General features: G+C 45.9%; 1 protein-coding gene across 1 annotated transcript in view; it reads right to left on the bottom strand.

The window, feature by feature from the left end:
- Window positions 1-19,508, bottom strand: part of METRN (meteorin, glial cell differentiation regulator) — a 28,482-nt gene extending 8,974 nt beyond the window's left edge. The window contains exons 1-3 of the mRNA XM_029577558.1: window positions 19,250-19,508; window positions 10,701-11,131; window positions 1,417-1,476 (exon numbers count right to left, since the gene is read on the bottom strand). Coding sequence (XP_029433418.1) covers window positions 1,417-1,476; window positions 10,701-11,131; window positions 19,250-19,344 — 586 coding nt within the window. The 5' untranslated portion in view covers window positions 19,345-19,508. The remainder of the gene's footprint in view (window positions 1-1,416; window positions 1,477-10,700; window positions 11,132-19,249) is intronic.
- Between the last annotated feature and the right edge of the window lie 4,984 nt (window positions 19,509-24,492).

Below are 24,492 nucleotides of genomic sequence, written 5' to 3'. Positions count from 1 at the left end.
GAGTTCCCCACTGCCTCCAGGATTTTCAGGCAGGCTGTTCCAGTTCTGATTTTAGTGCACTGGAAGCATGGACGGGTAGTCTTCCTTTTCTTAGGACATGCAAAAGAAAAAACGTAGAACTACAAGTCCCTGGCCTGTAATAGGTAAAACCAGTGCTCGATCAACCCGTCCTGAAAGGCTGGAGCCAATTCGCAACCCTAGCCTGCATGGGTGCAGACACTGCAAGTACTTATACCCACGAGGTTTGCACACGGCAAAGGTCTATATACTGCCTCTTGCTGGGATCATTGCCCCTGAGACTGTATCCACTCTCTCTGCATGTAGTTTTTCCCCAGAGGAAACGACACAGGTAGGTTTAATTCAATAATCAAACCTACATGTGTAGCTCCTCCCTCTGCCCCCAGGGAACACCTCCAGAATCCATGGGTAGCAGCAGCCTGTGCATTGCTAAACCACAGGCATGCTTATATCCGCAGATGGGCTGGGCAATATTCAGAGTCCCCACTTGTGTGGGTAAAATGCCCTTTTACCTGGATATAGGCTTTGAATGTTGCCCTCTCAGCCATGCAGGGATTCAAAATTGACAAGAGTTGGGGTTGGTTTGTTATTTTGATCCAGCATTTATCATCTGTATCAGGCCACCAGTTAGCACTGCAATAACAGGAGTACATGTCTCCCAACACAGTGCAGAATAGATTATCAATCAAGGCTGCCTTTTGTTGTCCTGGATAACCTAAGTCAGTGGGTGATTTTACCTCCAGGTCAAACCTCCTTGGATTTGAAGCCAAGAAGCTGTAATAGAGACCCTCACCAGAGGATGTAAGATCAACACCAGGCACAACCTAATAACATAACTATCAGCTGGAAAGGACCAGGTAGACATAGTATCACCACCTCTTAATTAAGTGAGAGAGCTACAGAGAATGCCCTATCAGGATCTGCTGGATACTTCCAAGTGATCCTGATTGGTCATCATCAGAGACAGGTTCCTGGACTTGATTTCCTATTGGTCTCTGCTCATGTCCTTATGACCCTTTACCCAGTCTACCCAGTCATCTCCATCTACCATATCATTGTAGACCAGGAGTAGGCAATTCTGGTCCTCGAGTTCTGCAAGTCCATCAAGTTTAAGACCTCTGCACTGAATATTTATGGGTTGAATTTGCATGTGCTGCCTTCATTGTCTCTGGTGTATATTCATTGTGGATATCCTGAGAACTCAACCAGCCTGCAGTGCTCAAAGACCAGAGTTGCCTATGCTAGTTGTAGATTCACTTGGTCAATGGTCATCTCCTTCCCACTACCCTCTGTGCCTTTCCCAAACATGTACAACTTCCGATATAGTTTGGGTTACTACCACCTCTCCCAGAAGGCCAATACAGGCATTAAGCACCCTCTCAAATGTGCTTTACTCACCAAAGTCGCTCATGCAGACAGCCATCAGGATCTCTGTATCGTTGCATGGCCGACACGCCCCTACAGCACAAACAAGACAAAATGTAGTGAAGTGCCTGGAAAATCAGATAGTCTCGTGCCATCCAAGGGCAGCCGCATGTGTTTGCAGAACAGAGCATTATTGCATCGGACCAATAGGGTGCCACATAGCAAGCTCAAATGTCCACCAAGCCAGCCTTATTTCACTGCCTGGGGGGGGGGGGGGGGAGAAACGAAGAAAAAATGCTTCTCCTTCCAGACTATTCTAGTTCTTAATTTGTACTCTGCATCCCACCAGCTCCCTGTCTACCCAGAAACAGAGTTGCGAAGTCCACAGCAAAATAATCATGATCCAGTCCAGGAGATGACCCATTCAGGACCCGCTAGGACTATAGAACTGTGCTCCTAGAACCAGACTGTGTCCACATGGGAGTGATGGGAGAGGGTAGGTGCTACAGAGGTTCATGGGGAAGGGGCACCCATGAACTTCAGTGGGTTTTGCTACTTGGGAGGCAACAGTTACATCTTGGTATATCACATGAATTTTCTTGCCATTAAAGTGTCTGAGCAAAGAGACTATTTTTGTGCCACTAAACTACTTGGATTAGTGACCTGCTGAGCAAGCACACAGTTTGCCCCCACAACACTGATCTTGCCACCCCCGGATTTCTTCATGTTATGTAAATATAGCAAAGCCCCTCAACAAAACTTTTTCAAATCTTTGAAATTTGCCACATACATTTTTGAAGTATGGATAGTTTTGAAAACAGAATGTATTCGAGCATTGAACAAAACCAACAGACCACATTCTAGTACAAAAAAAAATTATTTTTTTTTTAATTTCATAGCACACGAGTTCTCTTGATTCTTAATGTACCAAATCAAATTTTGCACAGCAGTCTCTCCTCTCCCACCCTCTGTGTGATCTTCTCACACCCTCCACCCCATGCATGATCCTCTCCTCTCTGTTGCCGGCAGGAGGTGCCTCTTACTTTTTCTACCCTTCACTCTGTTCAAACATGCAGTACCAGTGAATACAGCAAGACCACAAGGCTCCACACAAGATTAAAGTTGGTGGAGGAATAGGCAAATGCAGCACGAAGAATAGCTTTCCTTCTGCCAGCCAGAGGGGAAAAGAATCACACTGGGACTGTTGCTACCCTGGCACATCAAGGCCTTTGCTGCAGGACCGGTGCTAGTGGGGTGCATACAGTGCAGTTGCACGGGGAGAGGTATAAGGACAGAGCTGACCTCTTGGTAGGGTGGGCTGGGTAGTCAACCAGGCACCATGAGCCAAGGGGCATCACCCATCCCATGGCAACAGAGGAGAGACCCGGTGAGGCCATGGTGGACCCCATCCTACCATGGCCCAGAGAGAGAGAGGAAAGCCCTGACAGTGTGTGAATGTGATGGAGAGTGAGAGCCTGTGTGCCTGCACGTGTGTTTGAGGGAGAGAGAATGAAGAAAGTTTGTGCAGCCTTACCTCCCTCAATCCACAACAATCTCAGGGGGAATGGAAATCAAAAGATCCTATGTATGGATAGCAGGAGATTTTTAAATCCTTAGTTTTAGTTATTGGATGTTATTTGATGTTTCTGCTGTTTTGGATGCAGGATGCTGGGCTTGATGGACCCTTGGTCTGACCCAGTATGGCATGTCATGTTCTTATATCTGGCCATCTTACAAGGGATATTCAGCAGCACGGCTATGCTGCTAAATATCCCAGAATAAGTTGCTAGATAGCTGGATAATTTAGACCTGCTATTGAGCAAGTCTAACTTATCCAGTTAACTTAAGTGGTGATATTTAAATGTATCTAGTTATTTGGCTAAGGGCCTGTTGACGAAGCTGTTTTCCTCCATAGATACAGAATGGGGAAAAAAGTCTTAGTAAATCAGGCCTACATTAGCTGAATAAGTAGTTCCTCCCAAAATCACCCAATTTCCCACCAACCATTTAGCCAAAATGAGTACTTATCTGGTCGCTAAATGCGGCCAGATATTTAGTCACTGACAAGTAAGGACTTATTTGACTTAAGTATCTGGCTACGTGGCATGGAATATCAGTCTCTGATTTTTTATTTATCAGATGTTTTGAAAATATTTTTTATTAGTATGGTTGTACTATTATGTTTCATGATTTATATTGATTGTTTTGATATTTTATGAGGAATGTCAGTGTTGAACTACATACAATGTGGCTTGTTGAGATTTCCAGTTCAGTTTTTCACTGCATATTTCTATGTATGGAGTATGACCTCTTTAGTCTGTATTTGTCTCAAACAGTTAACTTGATACCTATGGGTATATTTTGTATTAAATATATCTGAACAAGATCTTGTATCCATTTTCTAAAAAACTGTTGATGCAATGCTGTCAAATTATTTAAAAAATAGTTTTGCTGGATGGCTAGAACTGGCCGGGGCTCTCTTTATTGCCTGTAGGGCCCTTAGGAGGAGTTTGTCTTGTAATGTCATATAGGCAAGATATGCGTAGACAAAGTTTGTGTTGGAGGTTCTTTGGCTCAGTTCTGCTAGTGATGTGTGATCCAGGGATATGTGATTGAGAAAAAATGAGAAAAAAAAGTGTTATTCTGCAGATGCATTTCTGTATGTAGAGGATGTGTATTTCTATATTTTTAAGGCCAGCACTATGGTGGTGGGGGGTGGAATGAAGAGCATGCAGAGGTCAGCAGGAAAGGAAGTGTGCCCACTGACACTAATCCATGTCAATTTAAAAGGGGAGTGGGCATTTACCCCTTTTCCCTCCTCCTCCCATACTCTCTGCCCCCAAGGAGTAGGGATCAGTTGGAGGGTGGCACCATCGATGATTTTCGCACAGAGTGCCATTTGCCCTAGATCCAGCTCTGTCCAGCATATTGGTCGAGAAGCACTAGTTTAGTAAAATTATTCTCAGTCAGAGGTGGTGGGAGTCAAGGCTTAAATCCGAGTGCCCAGTGCAGAGCTTGCCAAACGGGGTGTTCATGAGAGCAACAGGGTACGTGCATGAGATAAAATTGGCATATATTATGGTTCAAATGTATGCAGATTGACTTCATATATAATTATGGTGGATATCCTGAAAATCCAACCTGGTGTGGGGTCACCAGTACAGGTTTGGGAGGCTCTGGCCAGTGGATATTGAGACTCGAAGATAACATAACATAGACAACAGTGGGAACCCTAAGCCTTTGCTAATCATTACACAGAAAGACAATTATTCAAGACTAAGGGCAAATGGAATACAACCCATGCTGAAATAAGAGTTAGATTTTAGCACAGATTTTATTTAACATGGGCATTAAGAGCCGTAGTCCCCATGGGGAGCAGTAAACTAATGACATTCAAATAGACCAGCAATTTTAAAAAAAGTCCTATTTCCCTCCCCAGCATGCCAGAGCCCCTCACTGACTCCTTTACTGTCTGCCGATTGGTCCCTCCACTATCATGTGTCATTGAAAGGACCAATCCCTTTTCAGAAGACTATCCTGAAAGGGGATTGGTCCTTTCACTGACATGTGAAAAGGGGAGGGACCAATCGGGAACAGCCCTGCCAGAGGAGGTTCTCTGGGGAGGGGCCGGGAGGAGGACCGACCCCAGACTTGCCAGCCAACTTGAGTGTTTTAAAAAAGGTAAGATAAGAACTTCAGTCACTGGGCCAGTCCTCAGAGAGGGGTTCAGCATGCTAGGGAAGAGAAGACTTGCTAGCCAGTCCATGGGACGTTTAATGCCTGCGTTGAGTGAATTCTTTTTCACTCAACGCACAATAAAGCTCTGGAATTTGCCAGAGGATGTGGTTAGTGCAGTTAGTGTAGCTGGGTTCAAAAAAGGTTTGGATAAGTTCTTGGAGGAGAAGTCCATTAACGGCTATTAATCAAATTTACTTAGGGAATAGCCACTGCTATTAATTGCATCAGTGGCATGGGATCTTCTTAGTGTTTGGGTAATTGCCAGGTTCTTATGGCCTGGATTGGCCACTGTTGGAAACAGGATGCTGGGCTTGATGGACCCTTGGTCTGACCCAGCATGGCAATTTCTTATGTTCTTATGATCAAGCATTAAGTTTCCTGAAGTAGGATGCCTGCTAGGTAGCTTCCCCACCAGCGCACTTCCTAGCTAACCTGCAATTTGGATCAGATATGCTGAGCCTATGAAGGTTTTTTGGTGCTAAAGCCCTTTTTACATACTGCACAGAGTGGCAATTATTATCCTTAAGAGAAATGTTGGGGTATCCCACACGGAGCAGCGGATACTATCATAAGAAGCTTGCTAGGCAGACTGGATGGGCCATCTGGTCCTTTTCTGCTATGATTACTATGTTACCACGTTATGTAAAGCAACATTAGTGCTGAAATGCCCGTGCTAGAACCAAAGTAAGAAACCATGATATGTAATAAGCTGCGTTGAGCCTCAGGCCCATACTCTCCCCTCCCTTTCATGGTACCAGAACCTGGATCTCTAACACTGCTGCAAAGGCTCAGAAGAGATGTCCTGGGAAGTTGTCAGGAAGTTGCAGGGACTTTACAAGCCATGGTGCTCCCTAACCCAGCAAGCAAGTAACTAGAAGGGGCCCCTCTCGAGTTATCGTTAGCTATTGGGGGAGGAAAGTGTGGGCTACCCTTAGCCAAGTCCATTCAAAAAAGAGAAAGTTTGTCCCTGCACCAATGACTGATGCCCTACAAATGTTTCAGCTAGCAGTGTGTTGGGGGGGGAGGGGGAAAGGTGAAGCCGCATGGCCGAACATGAAAAACAAGCTCGTCTTTGATAGTTCACCAATCCTTCTCCCAAGAGAAAGGGGATCAGATAGCACACGTCTGGGAGGCTTGTACATTGTATGTTCAAGTGACAGGAGCATGGGGCCTCTGTTCTTCCGAGACACATGAACCTGTGAAGCATTACCTGTTTAAGGAGGTCCTCATCCAGTATCAGTTCTCCTGGGAGGCAAAAGGTTAACAAAAAAACAAACAGGCTTCCATTCAGGCTCCCTCAGCACAAATGCTGAGACCAGACAGACAGAACCTGGAGGCCTTATAGGGGGACCCTGGGTCTGTCAAGGAGAAATAACGGGCATTCAGATTTTTTAATCCCGTGTCTTGTGTAATTCTAATCTTGGACCGGAGGCAATGGCTGTCCTTGAAGGGGGGGGGGGGGGGGGCGGGGGAGATGCGAGGTCTTTGGATACAATGGGGCAGCCTGCGCTACCCGTAGTCGTTAACTCTGCCTACACGAGTGGGAATGATGCTGGGACACTACCGGCGACCAGGTCCCATGCGGCAAGATAAGGAGAAGACGAGGGAAGCACGGCAAATGCCACAGGCCATAGAGAGGCAGGTCTGGAAACTATAGGCCAGGACTCCCCAGAAACCAGCTAAATCGATGCTGGGATACCCCTTTAGCTGTGTAAACCAGAAAAACTGAATGGGCCAATTGGTCTTTTTTTTGTCTTCAGTTTACTGTTTTACCATGTGACTATGCAACAAGGAGGGAACCCCCCTCCCCCACTGCTCAGGAGATTGACCCCAGCATATATCAATCCATGAACCCCAGCTCTCTGGCTGAGCAGCGGACTATGCTTTGGAATACTTCATGGGGCGTTCTAGGGTCTCGGGACCAGACCTGGATAAAAGGAGGGGAGAATCCCCTGCTACTCCACGCTGAGTATTTCTAAAACAGGAAAAGACAGAGGAAACAAAGAGGTCAGCTCCATTCCTCTGATTACCCCTTAAGCTTTATTTCAACCAAGTTGTCCACTGCCCTCACCTATTAAAACAAAGCAGTCTGAGGCTGGGCATCCATAGCCTCAGAGGCAGGGCTTAAGATAAAAAAATTTAGCTGCAACTGTAATGAATATCTATTTAGCCTCTCAAGCAACTTTTCTACACTATTAAAAAAAAAACAACTTTCAGGAATTAAAGCAGTGGAGTAAAATGTTGTGCGTGGCAAGCAATGTAGCCCACAGATGTGGGTCTGCTACAGCGATGGAAAAATTCAATCACACTGCGGTTCAGTTAGTTGGCTGGATAGGTTTATCTGGCCAACTTGCATTGTATATTCAGTGGTGCGAGTGTGCCGCTGAATATTCCCAGCTCTCTTAAAAAGTTAGCCAGATAAGTATAGCCGGCTAATTTTACGACATTCCTATGGCCCGACCAGGCTACGTTATCTGGCTAACTCTGAATAGCTGAGTTAAATTTATCTGGCTAAGTTGGATCCTCCCCAGAATGCCCTCACCTTAGCCAGCCGTTCAATGGGGCCGGATATTCAGTTGCCGCCACTTAGCGAGATGTTAAGTGACACTGAATATTGCCCTTATAGTGTCTGTGGATGGTATGGAATAAGGTTTCAACCATTTAGAGGGTTGTAGGTTCCAGTGAGACAGAAAGTAAGTTGTTCCTTGTTGTCCTTTAATTGGAGGATTTTTTTTTTTACAATCGATTATGCTTGCTACAATCAAGGATTTTTTTTTACAATCAAGCTATATAAAGAATAAATTTAAGAGAAATGTTTCCCGGAGACGACACTCATTAAAATACATTGGGATGTTGGATTTCAAGGCTCAATAACGAAGGGGATAAAGGGGGGGAGCAAATATCTCCTCCTTTGGAACAATGGCCTCCCCTTTAATGTTATTTTTCTTGGCAGAAAAGAAATAGGAGCATATCCCCTGGCATTTCCACGAGTACTGGAAGAGAAGCCAATCTATGCTGCGCTCCCTTCCAGTGAGAGGATGCCCTCCCCCTGTTCACCTGCGCTACGCCCCCTTCCACCAGAGGGAACCCCCCCCCCCCCCCTGCTCACCCGCGCTACGCTCCCTTCCACCAGAGGGAACCCCCCCCCCCCTGCTCACCCGCACTACCTTCCAGCGAAGGGAACCCCACCCCCACCCCCAGCTCACCCGCGCTACGCTCCCTTCCAGCAAAGGGACCCCCCCCAGCTCACCCGCGCTACGCTCCCTTTCAGCAAAGGGACCCCCCAAGCTCACCCGTGCTACGCTCCCTTCCAGAGAACGCTCTGGGGGGAAAAAAATAAAACCAAAAACAGTTGAGCTTATCCAGCAGCCACAGGGGTTCCCAGAGAAGCCAGCAAAGCCGCTAGGTCGCCAGCAGCCTCCGTCTCCCTGGCAACAAGGAGAAGGCCTTAGCTTGCATGAGACCGAATGAGACCTGGCAGGCAGTGTCCCAGGGCCAGAGCAGCACACTGGACGTTTTGTTTGCTTTCCTATGAGGAGAGGGATAGAAGGGGAGGGGAAAGGAAGGAGCAGGGAAAGTAGGAGTGAGATCCGTACGGAGTAAGCTGGGGAGCAGAAAGAAAGAGAGAGTTACCCCGATATTCAGTGGGACTTCCTGGGATAAGGTTATTCGGGTAACTTTCATACAGGAATGTGTCTGAACAGAGCAACCCGCCTAAAACTTTGTTAGGGCAGCACTGAATATCAGCAATTCCCAGACAAAAAAAAAAAAAGAGTGAAACCGCGGCCCAGATATGCCCCCCCCCCCCCCCAGCTAAAAATGTTGTGCATGCGATGGGCTGCCAGGAAGCAGTAAGTCAGCTGTCAGGGGATTTAGCTGGCTAACTCCGAAGGGTTAGCGGGACGAGCCCTTTCAATAGGGATCTCTTAGCCCAGCGGCTCCAAGCTGCTCCATGGGGAGGGTAGTGGTGGGGCAGTTCTCAAGCTGGGACTTTAACCCCCTTTGCGGCAGTTCTGGAGGTGAGAGAGTGCACCGCGCGTACGAAGCACCTGCTGTGTGTGTGGGAGGGTGGAATTCTGCTAGGAAAGGACGCATGGAGATTTGAAAATGGCAACTCCGCCCCCACGTCGAGAAAGGGCAGTTTTAATGTGGACAAAACCCTTTCAATCTTGTCCTCCAGCTTATTCTTTGGGGAGGAGATTGGCAGTGGTGGACTGGGCCCTGGGTCCTGGGCCCCCCCCCCAATATAACTGTATAATTGTGTTCCTCTGGACAGCCTGGGGAATTTTAAACTGGATTTGATCAGACGCTATCGACTTTTCACTCTGTAAGAAACCATAAAATGCACCCAATGATATTGCTGGAGAAAAACAAACAAACCAAAAAAAAAAAAACAAGAGACGCCCCTCTCTTTTCTTCACGTTTTTCTTCCTTCCTTCCACAAATCTATTTCCATGGAGAGTTACCAAACCGAACTTCAGAATACAAAGAGAATAAAATCACTACTTTTTAAATTAATAATGGCCAGCATTCCCCTGTATGACAACGGCCTACTGGAGGAATGATGTGCTGAGAGGCCACAGCAATGGGTAAACAGGAAATACCAATTCTTGCTTGTTAAAATCTCTAATTACTGCAAAACTAAACCTGAGAGAGAGTTATAGCCTTGGGGTTTTTTTGTTTTCTTTTTTGACTGGTAAAGTTGCAGGAATGGGCATTTTCTGCTTCTCAGGCAGAAAGCAGACTTCTTGTCCTGGCATCCTGCCCATGCCCCTCAGGTTTTTTAATGCTTAATAAAACACCAGATATTGGCCCAGTTTGCAGGAGGAGGCATAGTTTGGGGGAGTCCTATCACCCTTTATTTTTTTTTTAGGTGGAGACTGGCCTCTTACACTCTGTGTAGCCTAGATAATCAGAAAACTTCCAGTTCTGCTGTGCTAAGCCGCCTCCTGACAGAGGGAGAGACATCTCTCTACAGGCCATGCCAGAGGGTAATAAATCCCCCCAAGGGTGCTGAACGCCCGTCTCCACATCAGAGGCCAGAAATCACAATTTAGGAATGCGATACTAAGCCCCACCTCCAGTCTGGACATTCTCCAGCAGGCCGAGTGCCTGGGCTGGCTCCCTGGAAGTCAGAGGAATCTGGTTAGTGTGATCTGTAATTGCGACCTGATAATGCCTGCCCCTCAGGAGATCCCCAGGAGGGGCTTAGCACTGGCCCATCTGGACCAGACACTTCCTTCTATGGAGGAGCGCGAGAGAGAGAGAAGTGGAAGCTCAGGCTAGTGCTGAGGAAAGTCCAGTCATAGCGCAGACAGCACAGTGGAGTCTAGCAAGCATAACTGGTCCTGGATAGAGCGGAGCTCTCTATAGGTTGCATTATGTTTATCTCCGGTCAATCAAATGTAACAGAATGGCAGCTTTGAAGCAACATTCCTCCTTCAGATGCAGTGGAAAATAGCAACGAAATGGTCAACCAACCTCACAGAAGGCATCTGCCTCCCCTGTATGGTACCACTACCTTAGACATGACCTCGTGACCCCTAGCTTAAGTCGCTGGCTTTAAAGGCGTTCCCTACCTTCCACGCTGAGCTTGTTCAAGGGCAGCAACAGCCGGGAGTTCCAGTCCCCTCGCAGCTCGTAGCGGAAAGAGGCGATGCGCCGGCTGATGTCCTGGTGCAGGGTGGACTGCAGGAAGAGGGCCGTCTTCTCCTGCGGCTGCCAGCTGAAGCAGCGCACCCGGGCGCGCAGGGAGGCGGAGTCGGCCTCCGACAGCAGCAGCTCCAGCAGGCCGTCTCTCTCCAGGTAGATCTGGGCCCCCTGGAAAGAGGCGGCCGGTTTGACGCAGGCGGTGACGCGCCCTGGCCCCTTCCCCGCGACCGCGCTACCCGAAGGGAGGCGAGGGGAGAGGCTGAGGCGCAGGGCCCCCGATGGGTACAGCCACTCCAGCGAGCCCTCGGCACACCGCAGGGAGATCTGCTCCACGCTGCTCGGTTCCTGAGACAGCCCACTGTAAGGGAAAATAGCGAGGCTTTAGCATGGGAACAGTCACTGCGAGACAACAGCTATTCTTATCATACAGAGCTGAGAATGAAAAGGGAGTGAGTGCTTTAGTCAGTCCACACATTGAGCTGCTGTACAACTTACAGTCCACTTATAGGAAGGTTTACATTTGTAGCTACTGTAGTAACTTTTTCAATAATTATTTTTTTTATAAGAGTGAGACAACAGCGTCAGTCACACAGCATCTGAACACTAGGTTCTCACCATCGTGTCCACAGCCGCAAGAACCAAAGCCTCTGCCAGTTTACCAAGTTCAAATAACCATGAGCTTTAAATTTTGCTTCCAGTATAGAAAACAGGACCATAAGTTTCTGCCTGGGATCTTGAAAATCGAGCAGGACTAAAAATGGAGCTTCTGGCTGGCCACCAGTAGCCTGTGTACACCGTGCACAGCGTGTAGTTCATGCGTATATAAACGTGCTAAGGTACAGTCCATGTGTACACAGAGTACGGTCGACGTGTGTTCAGTGTTCTAAGACTCAAATAACTGCATATGCACCTTTCAACAGTTTGAATTCAATGCAGATGGTCTTCAAATTATAAGTTACAAAATGGGCAGATCATGCTTTATTATGGAAATAAGGCGAAGCCACAGTGTCTGTGTGTCATTAGAAAGAACACGCACACACTTCAAGTGTACCCCTAGCTCATGCTGTTCCCTGGAGGGAAGAACACGTTGTAACACAATACAAAAATGCCAAAAGTAAGGCAGCTTGGACATTACAGATGACCTGTGTGAGCACGGCATATCACACCAGACAAAAGAACTTGAGGGGCAGCTGCCCTTGCTTCTGGCTGCACAGTCTTCTAAGGCTTCCAAAGGAGAAAAAGAAAAAAAAAAAAAAAAGCAAGCCACATTTTGTATGTGCAGCTTATCATCCATTTTACGAGCAACCAGAATATGAACTATGTCCTATAATTACTGCATGCCCCCCCCCCAGCCTGTCATCAGAAACGGCAGGCAATATGGGAGCCTGCTTGGAGTGCCGTAGCGCTGCCAGCTTCAGATCAGCAGCAGACTTATGTCCTGTGCAACTGCATCAGAGAGCCCCCGCCACGTTTACACTCAGCGATGAACCTGCCTTTCATATATAGCCCTGCTATTATATATATATATATATATGGGTGGGGGGGAAAGTTCTGAACCAAAAGCATAGGCACCAGGGAGGGGAAGAACTTTTTTTTTTAATTCATTTGTGTTTGTCATTATATTCTTCCCTTTCCCAGTCAAGCAGTCGCCCCTCCGGTGACCCAGGCCCAGCTCCTGCTGAGGCTCCTCTACCTAAATCTGGGATCAGACCCTAAAGGTATAGGGCACCTAGGTCTCTGGTGGCCAGGTTTTTTTTTATCACCCCCACCCCCCCCCCCCAGCCACAGTGCTTCTCACCCCGATCCTCGAGACATACCTAGCCAGTCAGGTTTCCAGGATCTCCGCCATGAATATGCACGAGAGAGATTTGTAGAGAGAGTGAAGGAGGGGCATGGGAATCTCCCCTCATGCATATTTCACTGCGGAGACCCTGGAAACCTGACTGGCTGGCTGTGTCCCGAGGACGAGGTTATGTCAGTATATGCACATGGAGTGGTCATCTAACGGTCAGCACAGTGGGCTGGGAAGCCAGGACTCAGATCCCACCGTCGCTCCTTGTGACCTTGGACAAATCACTTCACCCGCCAATGCTGCAGGTACAAACTTAGGGCCTGATTTGCTAAGGACTTTTCTCCCATTCCATGTCTGAGAAAAATGCTTAGCAAATGAGGTCCTTCGACAGCAAGCCCTCTGGAGTTAGGGAAGTACCTGGAACATAATCCGCCTTGAAGTGCGGAAAGGAAGAATATATAAATCTTATATACACCCCATCTTATACATCACCACCACAATCAGATAGATACCCCTTATCAGGTCTAGAAAAAGCCTAAAATTTGGAAACTGCATAAACAGCTTCTACCATATTTGAGAGGAGCCCTCTTGAGGAAAGAAAGGAAGAAGTTGAAGGGGGAAGAAAGCTGGAACAAAAAAAAAAAAAAAAAAGATGGAACTAGGTATGAATGCATTCTATAATCAGCCAGTAGGTGTCACCATTGAGTAATGGCTAGGACTCCCCTCCACAGCATCCACACAGCCTCAGCCAGCCCCCGGGAATGAAAGCTTGGCTTGGGAATCAATAAAAGGGAAAACAAGTCAGCATTCTGGCATTGGAATAGACAGACTGGCTTTAGCTGCATCTTTCCTCTAAACAGGCTGTGCCATTCTTTGGGTGCTCTTGGAGCCACTGAATGCGGTGCTAGAGGGAGCACTGCTGGGCCAGCGCACCCCAGGCGGTGCATCGTGGCTGGTGCTGAAATGCTAAAAAAGGAATGCCTGCTTGGTGCCAGTGGTATGCGCTCAGTTCAGTGCCTCCCTAGGAGGAAGATCAGCAAGCAAGTACAAAAAAAATCGGTCACTCTGCACCAAGATACAGCAGTAGGACCTGCTGGAGTCTTCAAACTAGAAACTTAGCTGTTTTGTTTTCATCTTGTGTCTCCTTTGGTTTTGATTCTTGTAACTGTTTTACATTTTTTGAAATAAAAAAAGGTGCATATACACTGTCAGTATACCCATTAAAAAAAAAAAAAGGTCTTCTGTTGCCACTGATCAGCTGTAGCCATGTACTGTACGTATGTATTAGGAAGAGGCCAGGATGGGGGTTACTGTAAGGATCAGCACAACGTCCCATTTAAAGTCCCAAGGATGGGAAAGGCTAAGTAGGAGGAACCTTCAAAAAAAAGAAATAAAATAAGTGTAAACATCAGCATCTTCTGAAGAAAGATATAGCAACAGAATGGAAAAGGAAAATGTAATAATCCAACCTTCCTTCCCACTCCCTTTATCCTACTGGTTCTCCCTGAACATTAAATACCAAAGTGCCAGTGGGCCTTCCGCACCAGAGGTGGTGGCATACTCCCTGGGGATGTGATCCGGATGAAAACGCTGAACTGTATAAAAAGCATTCCCCCCTGAACTTTACTGCCCACTGAAGGGGTGCGTTGACAACTGCCAAGCTGAAGAGACTTAAACAAAGAGCCACAAAATCTTTTTTTTTATTTAATCTGTGCTGGGGTACTGTAGCCCACAGCAAGGAAACCAAGGAAGGGCTGCAATGCCGAGTAGGATTTTGGGGGGACAATCCGCTTTACCTGAAGTTGCATTCCTGTTGAAAGGGTGGCTCACGTCACCAAGGTCTGAGGGAGGGGGGCTGGGAAGACCTCTTACTGGCCAGACGAGGAGATTCTAATCCCAACAGAAAGATCAGCGACCTCTGGACAAGCCACTTGACCTCTTCCGGCTCCTTACTCAGCCTGGCCATAAAGTTTGGCTTGAAGAAAAAGGACCTCACTGACAAACAGATGCTGCTGCAGCTGCATCCAGCTTTTTATTGCTTTATCCAGTTGCTAAAAATCTGGAAATATAACAGTGCCCACTATATTTGAGTGGGGTAGTGCAATCTAGGAAGGAGATGTGAGGAAAACTTGCTTTTCTTTTTTTTTTTTTTTTTGCATGTTTTAAACAAGAGACCTAAAAAGAGCAGAAGTCTTATCTCCTGAAAAAGCCTTGGCCATCCCAAACCTCTCCGGGAACGTTCCCAGTTTTGTGTGCCACGGCAGTGCAGCCTCCATGTAATCCGCTCCCCCTTCCTCCAGCTGGCAGGAGGAAAGCAATGCTTCATGCTGCATCTGCTTATTCCTCAGCCGGTTTCAAGCTGGTGTTTGACTGTGCAGAGCCCTGTAGTCTTGCTGTACCGGCTGGCATTACATGTTAAGACGAGTAAAGTCAGCGGTGGAGGAGGCAGACGCAGGCAAAAGGCATCACTCTTCTCCCACCAGCTGGAGGGTCCCACATGTGGGTGAAGGGTGTAAGAGAAAGGAACACATAAGTGGGTGTATGTTGGAGGGGTGGTGGTAGAAGATGATGCAGAGCAGAGGGAGAGAAGGTTGCACAGAAGAGGACAGAGAAAGCAGGGCGAGAAAGTGGATTGATAAAGAGAGAGAGGTGTGCGCTGCAAGGACTGAACTAACTGGAAAGTGTACCATGAAATAACAAAAAGATTAAAGTACTTTTGTAGTAGGGATATGCATTCATTTCAAATAAATGCACTTTTTGGGGGAAAAAAAAAAAGGTATTTTTTGATTTGTTCCAAATGGAACAAACAAAAATGTTTGCATGTGTTTTCTGAAATTAATGCACATTGGGCTCACAGCTGGGTGGACGCATCGGATGTCGTTGCGTGCATAAAAGTGCTTTTTTTGTGCACACATCTATGAAATGCATGTAGAAATTCTGAAGACAAAAAAAAAAAAGCACACACAAAAAAAAAATGAAAATCCCAATCCAAATGAATTAAAATGCACATCTCTGCCTAGGAAAACTGAACCGCCAGTTCTCTGTTTGCAGTTTGTATCAAAACATCTTCCACTAACAACTGCAAACCTTCTCTTCTGACTCCTGGGAAGAAGATGCTATAGAAAGAAATCAAGGAATTCTTGTAGAAGGAAGAGAAGTTTCTGCAAGTTTTTCTGATTATTGAAATTCCATTTATCCAAACTTCTTTTCCCATTAAGAACCTGAAGTGTTTCTATTGGGGGGGGGGGGGGAAGCATAAGAAGTAACTTTTAGAAATGAAGGATCACTTGAACCATCTCCTCATCCTCTGGGATCTCCTGCCATCTTCTCCCTCAGAGGCTCATCCTTTGCTTCAGACTGAAGAGCAGTAGCCAGCGTTGGGCTGCCTTGCTGCTTGCTCCCGCCTCTTTTATGAAACACCTTCACAATTGCTTTGAGCACTACTCTCTGTACAGCTCCCTGCAACAGCTGAGCATCTTTTCTGTAGCAAGGCTGTGTTTGCTATTGGGGCTCTGCTTTCTAGATTCTGATGAACAACAAGTGTGCACAAGCTGTGCAGAGTTGCTTTGCATTCAGCTGATACTGGGTGGCACGTCTACATCTTCCAGCTGCATCAGACGCTCCTTGGGCAGGGCTTCTGCATGGGACTGTAGCAAGCTGAGCACATTGATTCTAAGGACATCTTCAAATCCATCATCATTTGCAAGGATCACTACGATCAGTTGGATCAGCGGAATGGTTTCTATTTCCAATAGACTCTGGACAGTGTGAACACATGTTGGCCATATATCTCCTTCCACACACCAGACTCCATGCTTTGCTTTCCTCCCAGGACTCAGTGATGTCACTCGCATTCATGAGGTTGTACTTGTGCCAGGACACCCTGGATGGTGGCTTCTACACCCCATCGGCTTCTTTTATCAGTTGTTGAAAGTCACATTAAAGGCTTATTACCTGTATGGAACCTCTCACCTTGATCCATGGGATAGATCAATTATGTGTTTTGGGTAGGGACTTGACCTTCACATTGTCAGACAGGTCCCCAAGACTGACCCGGATGGCATGGGGCATTATCCATAAGGAGCAATGCTTTATTGGAACAGTAGCACTCAACACCAGGACGGAAAAAAAAAAGAAATGAATCACTCCTGAAAAATGCTTGGCGTCACCCCAGTCTTCCGGTTCAGTCTCCAAAAATCGCTGGTAAAGTTTGGCTTTGCTCGTCCTTCATGGTCCTTGGATATTCAGAATGGTGCACCAGCAGGGGCTTCAATTTCAAACTGCCCGAGGCATTGCTTCCCAGAAGCATCAAGCAGTGTTTGGCACAGGACTTTTCTTCCTCAGCAATAGAAGGTTCTGTTGGGCACTGGCTTCCAGACAAAGCTCCTCTCATTGACACTGAAAACTTAGTTTGTGTCCTCCTTTCATTTTCTTTAGCAGCTCAGGATATTTTGGTACTGCCTCTTTCTCTCTCTCTCTCGCTTTATCTTCATGTCACACAAACTGCGCTGCCTTTTAGAGCTCTCAAACTACTCTACTGGCAGTAAAAGGTTCCCTTTCATAGTTCTCTCCATCCTCTTGCTTGCACATCTTCACCCAAACTGCATGAATTCTCCTAGATTATTGTTGTGTTTATGGGAATATTACATTGGTTCTGATCTGTAGCCCACGTGGCATAGAGAAAAGAAAAAAAAAAAAACAACTTTCCACGGCATTACGCCTAGGCTTTCTCCCCAGATGTTCCTCCTTGACAACTTGCTTTTATTTAGTCTGTTTCACCAGACTCAAATCTCCTTCAAACTTCTAATTTTCCCATCCAGTGTTTCCTCTGGTGCTTCCGCTCTGACCCAGAAATAACGGATACTCGTTTGCTTTCTTCGTGTCCCACAGGATAAGGAGAGGCTGTGGACTGTGTGGCAGTGGGGTCCAAGCCTTTCCACTCCTGAAGGAGACAGAGCTGGTTCTTCCATTAGGTGAACTAAGGCACCAAATTGGAAGAGAGGGAAACCCCCCCCCCCCCCAAGACACCTTTTAAGGAACAGCACCACAAGAGGATGCTGGCTGGATATGGGGAGTGGAGACAGAGGAAGCTGGGTAGGTGAGAGAGAGAGAGAGAGCGCTTGGCAAGGGAGATTGGGATGCAGAGAGGGGACGCTGGTGAGCTGAGCAAGGAGTGAATGGGAAAGGAGGAGAGAACGGATGCTGGACTTGGCAGAGGGGGTGAGGGAGAGGCAGAACTGCCACTGATAGGCAGCCAGGTAAGGGGGAGGGCACAAGACTGAAGGTTCACCCTGAGCACCTAATGCCCTTGCACCAGCCCCGGAAGTGGATCTGCGGGGAACGCACGCTTTCCCTGACACTTCACGACTAGCTTCGGCCACTCTGGACCGTGGCCGGCTTGTGGTCACCTTACAGAAGGGGACCTGCAGGAAGCTCAGCAGTATGGGAAGCCAGCCAGGACAAAATTTCTATTGTGGCGAGTCCCCGCGTTTCGTGTATCAAATCCAGCTCCCAATACAGGATTCACGTTAAAAGGGAAGTCTCAGTATCCTAGAGAGCCTTGCTGGGTTTTATTGGCTGATGATGCTACAGGAACATTTCCTCCATCTGGACACTATTAACGGCGCAGAATTGTGTGTTTGTCCATAAGAGTCATGCAAAATTATATCCATAATGATTTAAGGAATGGATAGGTTTGATTTTCTCTTACAGCATCTTAAGAAGCAATGAATGCCAAACTTAAGGAGAAATCTGCAAGCTTTCAGGCAGTTTTAAATGAAAGTATCTATGTCAGCCTAGGCTGATAAATGTTATAAAAAACAGGATTTTGCCTTAAAGTTGGGGAGATAGGGGGGAGGGAAGAAGGTTAAACATCCGGAAAGGAGAATTGTGTCAGAATGCAAAATATCTCAACTAAAAAAAAAATATTTTTTAAAAGTGTCCTTATAAAGTAATTATTTCTCCTTTCCTCCTCAACAAAAAAAAAAAACGGGAAAGCGGAGCCCGGGCCCCCGACGATGCTGGGGCCAGAGAAGAGAAGCCGCTCTGGTGACAGATGGTTCTTGATCAAGGACTTTAGACAGAAACGAGGGCCAGGCAACACAAAAAATCCAAGCAGCAGATTTTAAATCTGACCAAGATCCTCCTGCCGCAAAACAAAGAAGATAAAAAGGACCAACGCTTGTTTCTGTTTGGAAAAAGCTAAGCCTGGGATTACCAGGTTTGTTTTTCAATAAAAAAAAATCAAAATAGCCTAAAATATCTTAAAAAGTCGTTTGTTTACTTTTTTCTTCTTTGGCTAGAACCTTACGAATTGCAGGATTGATTTCGGCTCCTTTGACGCCGAAGCCTTCCCTTTGGGATCGAGTTATAGTGCCATGAATATGGTTAGAGCCTGCCGTTCTCTGGAAGATAACAAAACGCCAGGGACACTGGCTCAAACCGAAAGCCACTACTCCCAGTAACCAGCACAACACTGCGCCACATTTACAAACCTTAGCAGGTCACCCATTCAATGCAGCAGCACCAACAGCGCAGAAGAACACAAAATAATACATCGCGCGCAAGAAAACTGCAGGTCCCCAGAAACACGCATCTACATATAAAAAAAAGGGCCCCTTGGAGACAAGGCAGATAACGGAACAACTCATTGTTTTGACTTTAGTGGGTTGATCCCCCCCCTACCTGCCTCTCCAGCTGCACTGGTCTTCAGAGTAACTACAGATCACCGCGCTCACGATCCCGAAGCAGGCGGCCCATCGCAGCCAGGCCGCCAGCATCTTAACGCGCTTCTGCCCGCAGCCCGACGCTAAGGATCAGAGGCGCAGTAACTCCCGGCATGGTGCGGCCCGAGCCGATACGTCCTCGTCCCTCATTCCTTCTGGGGTGCCCCCACTGTGGATGGCAGAAGCCGAAACAGCGCAGGGTACTGCCCTGGCCCCCCTCTCACGGCGGAACTGGCTAGTGGCCTCTGCCTGCCGCTGGTCAGTTTCAAAGAGAGATGGGGGGGAGGGGGAGGGGAAATACGTCCGTGTCCTATCAGAGCAGAGCATGCAAACTTCTAGCCAATGAGGCGAAGAAGGGCCGCCACCCTTCCAAAAAGAATATAATTAAAGAGCAAAAAAAAAAAAACAAAATTAAAAAGCTGATGCGATGCGATCCTTGGCCAGATGTTGGACGCGCAGCTGCCACAGACCCGAGAGGCACTGAATAGCCTGTGCACGTTTTGTATTGTTGGCATTTCTCATTTTTTTTTTCCCTCTGTAAACCCTTCTGGTTGAAAATAATTGAACTCTGAGGGGATTTCTAAGGATTACAACAAACATTTTAGAACCTGCTGTTGTTGCTTGTATTGTATGTGCCGCCTTTGGTTTTTGGTGACATCGTTTGGCGCATATATAGTTAGCTTTAATGCGTTAACATATGGACTCGGACAGAAATATGAGCAAATGATCGCAAGTTTTAGTCCCAGGAGTTTTGCATAGTTTTGTAGGAAACGAATCGTTTATCCCCGAGAGAAAAACAAACAAAAAAAGAGCCCATTTTCTAAAGGAAGACAAAGCAAGAGCCGCCGCTGATATAAAAGCCTTGTGAAAGGTGAAGTCACGAACGCTGGCCACTCCGCAGCCTGGCTGTGGAAAATCAGTTTGGAGCCGCTAGGTCTGGCTTGGGTTCACCGTGCAAACCCTAAAATCCAGCGGAGAAATCTGGAAGTGTGAATTATAAAGCTGTGCCTCAAATTTAGATGCACCGCGCTTTTTAATTAAAAAAAAACCCAAAACCCTCTTAAGGCGTGAGAGGTAGCCGTGCAAATCGCCCCCTTATCCGTTTATCGCTTTACAACTATTTAATCCAAAAAAGGAGGTTGAACGAGCCCAGGTTTGAAACGTGTGAGCGGGGGCAAAGGCTGCAGCAGCTGGAGGGGAATGTGCACAGGCCCCTGGAGTGCGCTTATTCTACTCGGCCTATTCAGCAAATCACGTCGAAGAGGCTTCCCCCCCCCCCCCCCCCCCCCCTGTAAAAGCAGCAGTTCCTGCTTATTTCTTTTTCTTTTTTTTTTTTTCAGATGCCATTGTGCATGCACGGCGAAAGCTCTCCCATTAATTAAGCTTCTGTTGTCGTGACAGCCCGCCAAAATATTTGAAATAAGGCTGGGGGAACAATTGCATGGCGATGGGTGCCAGAGGGAGGAGGAGCAGAATGGAAATGAGGGATTGTAAGGAGAGGGGGAGGGAGATCACTGTCTGGGTTCGAACCCCTCCCCCCACCACCAGGCCTGGACGTGACACTTGTAAGTCAGTCTCTCGGCATCCATCGGAAAGGCCTGACTGCCCTGCAATGGCACCGAGTGAGATACCCCCCCCCCCCCCCCACACACACACACACACACATACACACTACACACACACACACACACTACACAAACGCTTATCCGGCAACCGGTTGCAGTTTAAGCTGGAATTGGACCTGCAGAAGCTAATACTAGGATAACAGGCATCATTTATTTAACATCTTTACTGTATACAGTTCTGCAAGATAATTCACCAGGTTATAATGTTGCTTATTCCTAGAACGGCTTACATTTTAAATTTAAGTACAGCAAGCTCGAGTGGTTTGTTCCTTAAAACGGGATTTGGGGGTGGGGGGGTGGGGGGGTGTGTGAGAAACAAATGCAGATAGTTTCCGTCTCGCCAAGCCTCGGCAGTGTGTTTGGTGGAGAGAGCAGAAAACTGCATTTATTTATTATTATTCATTATTTTAAGTTCACCTATAATGACATATGCTAAGCAGATTACAAGCATAGTAAAAACAAAATATATTAAAAAAACATAAACAAGAAATTAGGACATTACATTCTCTTTACAAATTACATATTCAAGTTTAACTCACAGCAAACAATAAACCTAGAGATCCAGTTCTCCTTCCTCTACACCTTGATTGTCTTTATTATGCACTTACATTTACATTAAGCGCTGTTTGGGGGCCTCAATCATGTGTCCTTGTAAATGATGTCATATAATGCTGCACAGATCAGGATTTATTTTCTTGTTAATTATATGGTTTTTTATTGCACTGTTTTACATTTGTGTGTGATGATTTTACATTCACCTCAAGATGAAACAGAAAGGTAGGATATTACATCTCTCCCTCTGTAATTTTTCTAGCCCCAGATGGGCAGTCTTTCAGAATCTGCAAACCCATGTATCCCCTTTAGTATCCTAGTGGTCCTTTCTTGTACCTTATCTAATATTTGGGTGGGGGGTGCAAAGCTAAGCCCTGTTTTCGCAATGTAGACGGGTGAATGTCCGATTCCACCCTCCCCTGGTTTAATCCAGGGGTGGTCTTTTACTCCTTGGGTTGACCAGGAATATTATGGAGCAGCATTCACAGCCCATGGGTGAGGGCCAGTGATCCTTAAACCTTGTGGCTGGATTCAGGGCCCAGGACCATCACTGCAACGACCAGACTAAGGGGCCAACGTAAAAAGCTGAGCATTACAACTGTGCACTGAAATCCAGAGCATAGCTTCTTAACACACAAGATCATTTTTTTTTAAACTTCCAATGTAGTAAGCTAATAGCATGCCAATACCTCAAGAGTTTAAAAAATGCCCACAAACCAGAAAATATGAACACAGCTAAACATGATTTATGTGCTTTCCCATATTTTATGCAGAGAAAACAAGGTTTATGGGCACAAATCATGTTTTCCAAATATAAAGTATGATTTATGCGTACAAAAATGTTTTCATCTCAGAAAGCATGTCTCGTGTGCATAAATTGTATTTTATGCATGGAAAACATGCTTTCTGTGCCCAAAGCATGTTTTCTGCACATAATGAGGACAGGTCCTGGCACTAGAACTCCAGCTTCCATCCATAGACTAACTCTAGCCCTGGAAACTTCACTCCACTTTGGACCATGTGTTAAGTTTTCAGCACAAAGGAAACACAAGGTAAGCTAGAGCACTTCTCTGCACTGGAAGGTAATAGCCAATAAAACTCACACAAAAAGATGCCAAAACATATACATGTAAATATAAAAACATCAATTTGCTGATTGAAGGCACGCCGAACACCGGGAAGCCAAATATTTACATTTTTCAGGCAAGTCAAAATGGAATAAAAGCTTTTGCCCTTATTGCAAAGTATTAAACCTAATGAGTGAATACTTATGTTCAGAATCCTAGGAGAAATGGTTCCTAGGATTTTGTAAGACACACTGTATAGTTGTGTGTTTCTGTATAGTAGAGTTTTGGAAAAAGTGACAGGGGTGGCTGTGAAGAATATCAGTTAATATGCAATATTAGTAAACACGTTAAGGTTGGCATAATGAGCATATGTATGCAAAAAAATTGGCAACTAAGAAATATTCGGATTTAAATATATAAAATTGGCAATTAAGGAACATTTGGTTATGAATATGTAATGGGTTTTAGTTGCCCATCTATTACAAGTTAGTTTTTGTCAGATAAAGGATATTAAGGCATATAGCCATTGAAACTAGATTCCTAATTGGAATTGGGTAAATTTTGGGGTTGTTTGTTTTTAGAATTGATTGTTTGCTTTTGACTATGTATTGTATTCGAGACTATAAGAACGTAAGACAATGCCATACTGGGTCAGACCAAGGGTCCATCAAGCCCAGCATCCTGTTTCCAACAGTGGCCAATCCAACTCACAAGTACCTGGCAAGTACCCAAACATTAAATAGATCAAAAGCTGCTATTGCTTATTAATTACCTTCATAGCAGTTTATGGATTTATACTCTAGGAACTTATCAGAATCTTTTTTAAACCCAGTTACACTCACTGCTGTAACCACATCCTCTGTCAATGATTTCCAGAGCTTAACTATGCACTGAGTGAAAAAGAATGTTCTTGGATTTGTTTTAAATGAGCTACTTGCTAACTTCATGGAGCGCCTCCTGGTCCTTTTATTATCTTAAAGAGTAAATAACCAATTTACATTAACTTGTTCAAGTCCTTTCATGATTTTGTAGACTTCTATCATGTCTTTAAAAAAAAAAATTTGTTGAAACAATAAAAATGTATGTTTTTATATTTACATGTATATGTTTCTGGCATCTTTTTGTGTGAGTTTTGTTAACTTTATTGATGCCAGTATTTGATACCTTTGATTTTATAGTACCGTGAAGGTAATAGCCAATGTCATCATTAGCAAGGAATTTCCATGCATGGGTGCTAACTTAAATGCGCAATGTTGTGCACACATTTTTTGTGTACAAAACTCCTTGCTGCATCGACAAAGTTGGCGCAGAAAAATGTGTGCACACCAGAGAGTTAAACTGTGCAGTCTGCCAAACGCACCTTATTGCATCGGCCTCTAGGTATGTAGGTTTAGAATGCAAACTCCATGGCCACATCACATCCAGCTAAGATGTAAAGCTAAAAAAATGCAGTTATGTATTTAGGTGGCAAAAACCCAAGGGAGAGGAACAGTATGGGGCTGAAATTCTTCTAAGCATGAATGAAGTTGGATCTGGGAGTCATCGTGTCTGATGATCCTAAGGAGGCCAAACAGGTGAATAAAGCAATGGAGTCGGTTCAGAGGTTGGCTACTAAAATGGTCAGTGGTCTTCATTCTAAAAAGCATATGGGGATAGACAAAGATCTACATGTACCACCTAGAGGAAAGGCGAGATAGAGGAAATATTATAGAAACATTTAAATATCTCAAAGGTTTCCATGCGTAGGAGGCGAGCCACTTTCAATGGAAAGGAAGCTCTCGAATGAGGGGTTGCTTATCTGTAACAGGTCCTCTCCTAGGACAGCAGGATGTTAGTCCTCACACATGGGTGACATCATCAGATGGAGCCTGGCATGGAAAACGTTTGTCAAAGTTTCTAGAACTTTGATTGGCACACGGAGCATGCCCAGCATGCCACTATCCATGCGTGCACGCGGG

This window comes from Rhinatrema bivittatum, chromosome 14, assembly GCF_901001135.1.
Source record: "Rhinatrema bivittatum chromosome 14, aRhiBiv1.1, whole genome shotgun sequence".
Classification (NCBI taxonomy): Eukaryota; Metazoa; Chordata; class Amphibia; order Gymnophiona; family Rhinatrematidae; genus Rhinatrema; species Rhinatrema bivittatum.
Note: the sequence above shows the minus strand (reverse complement) of the source record. Positions and strands in the feature narration are given on the sequence as shown.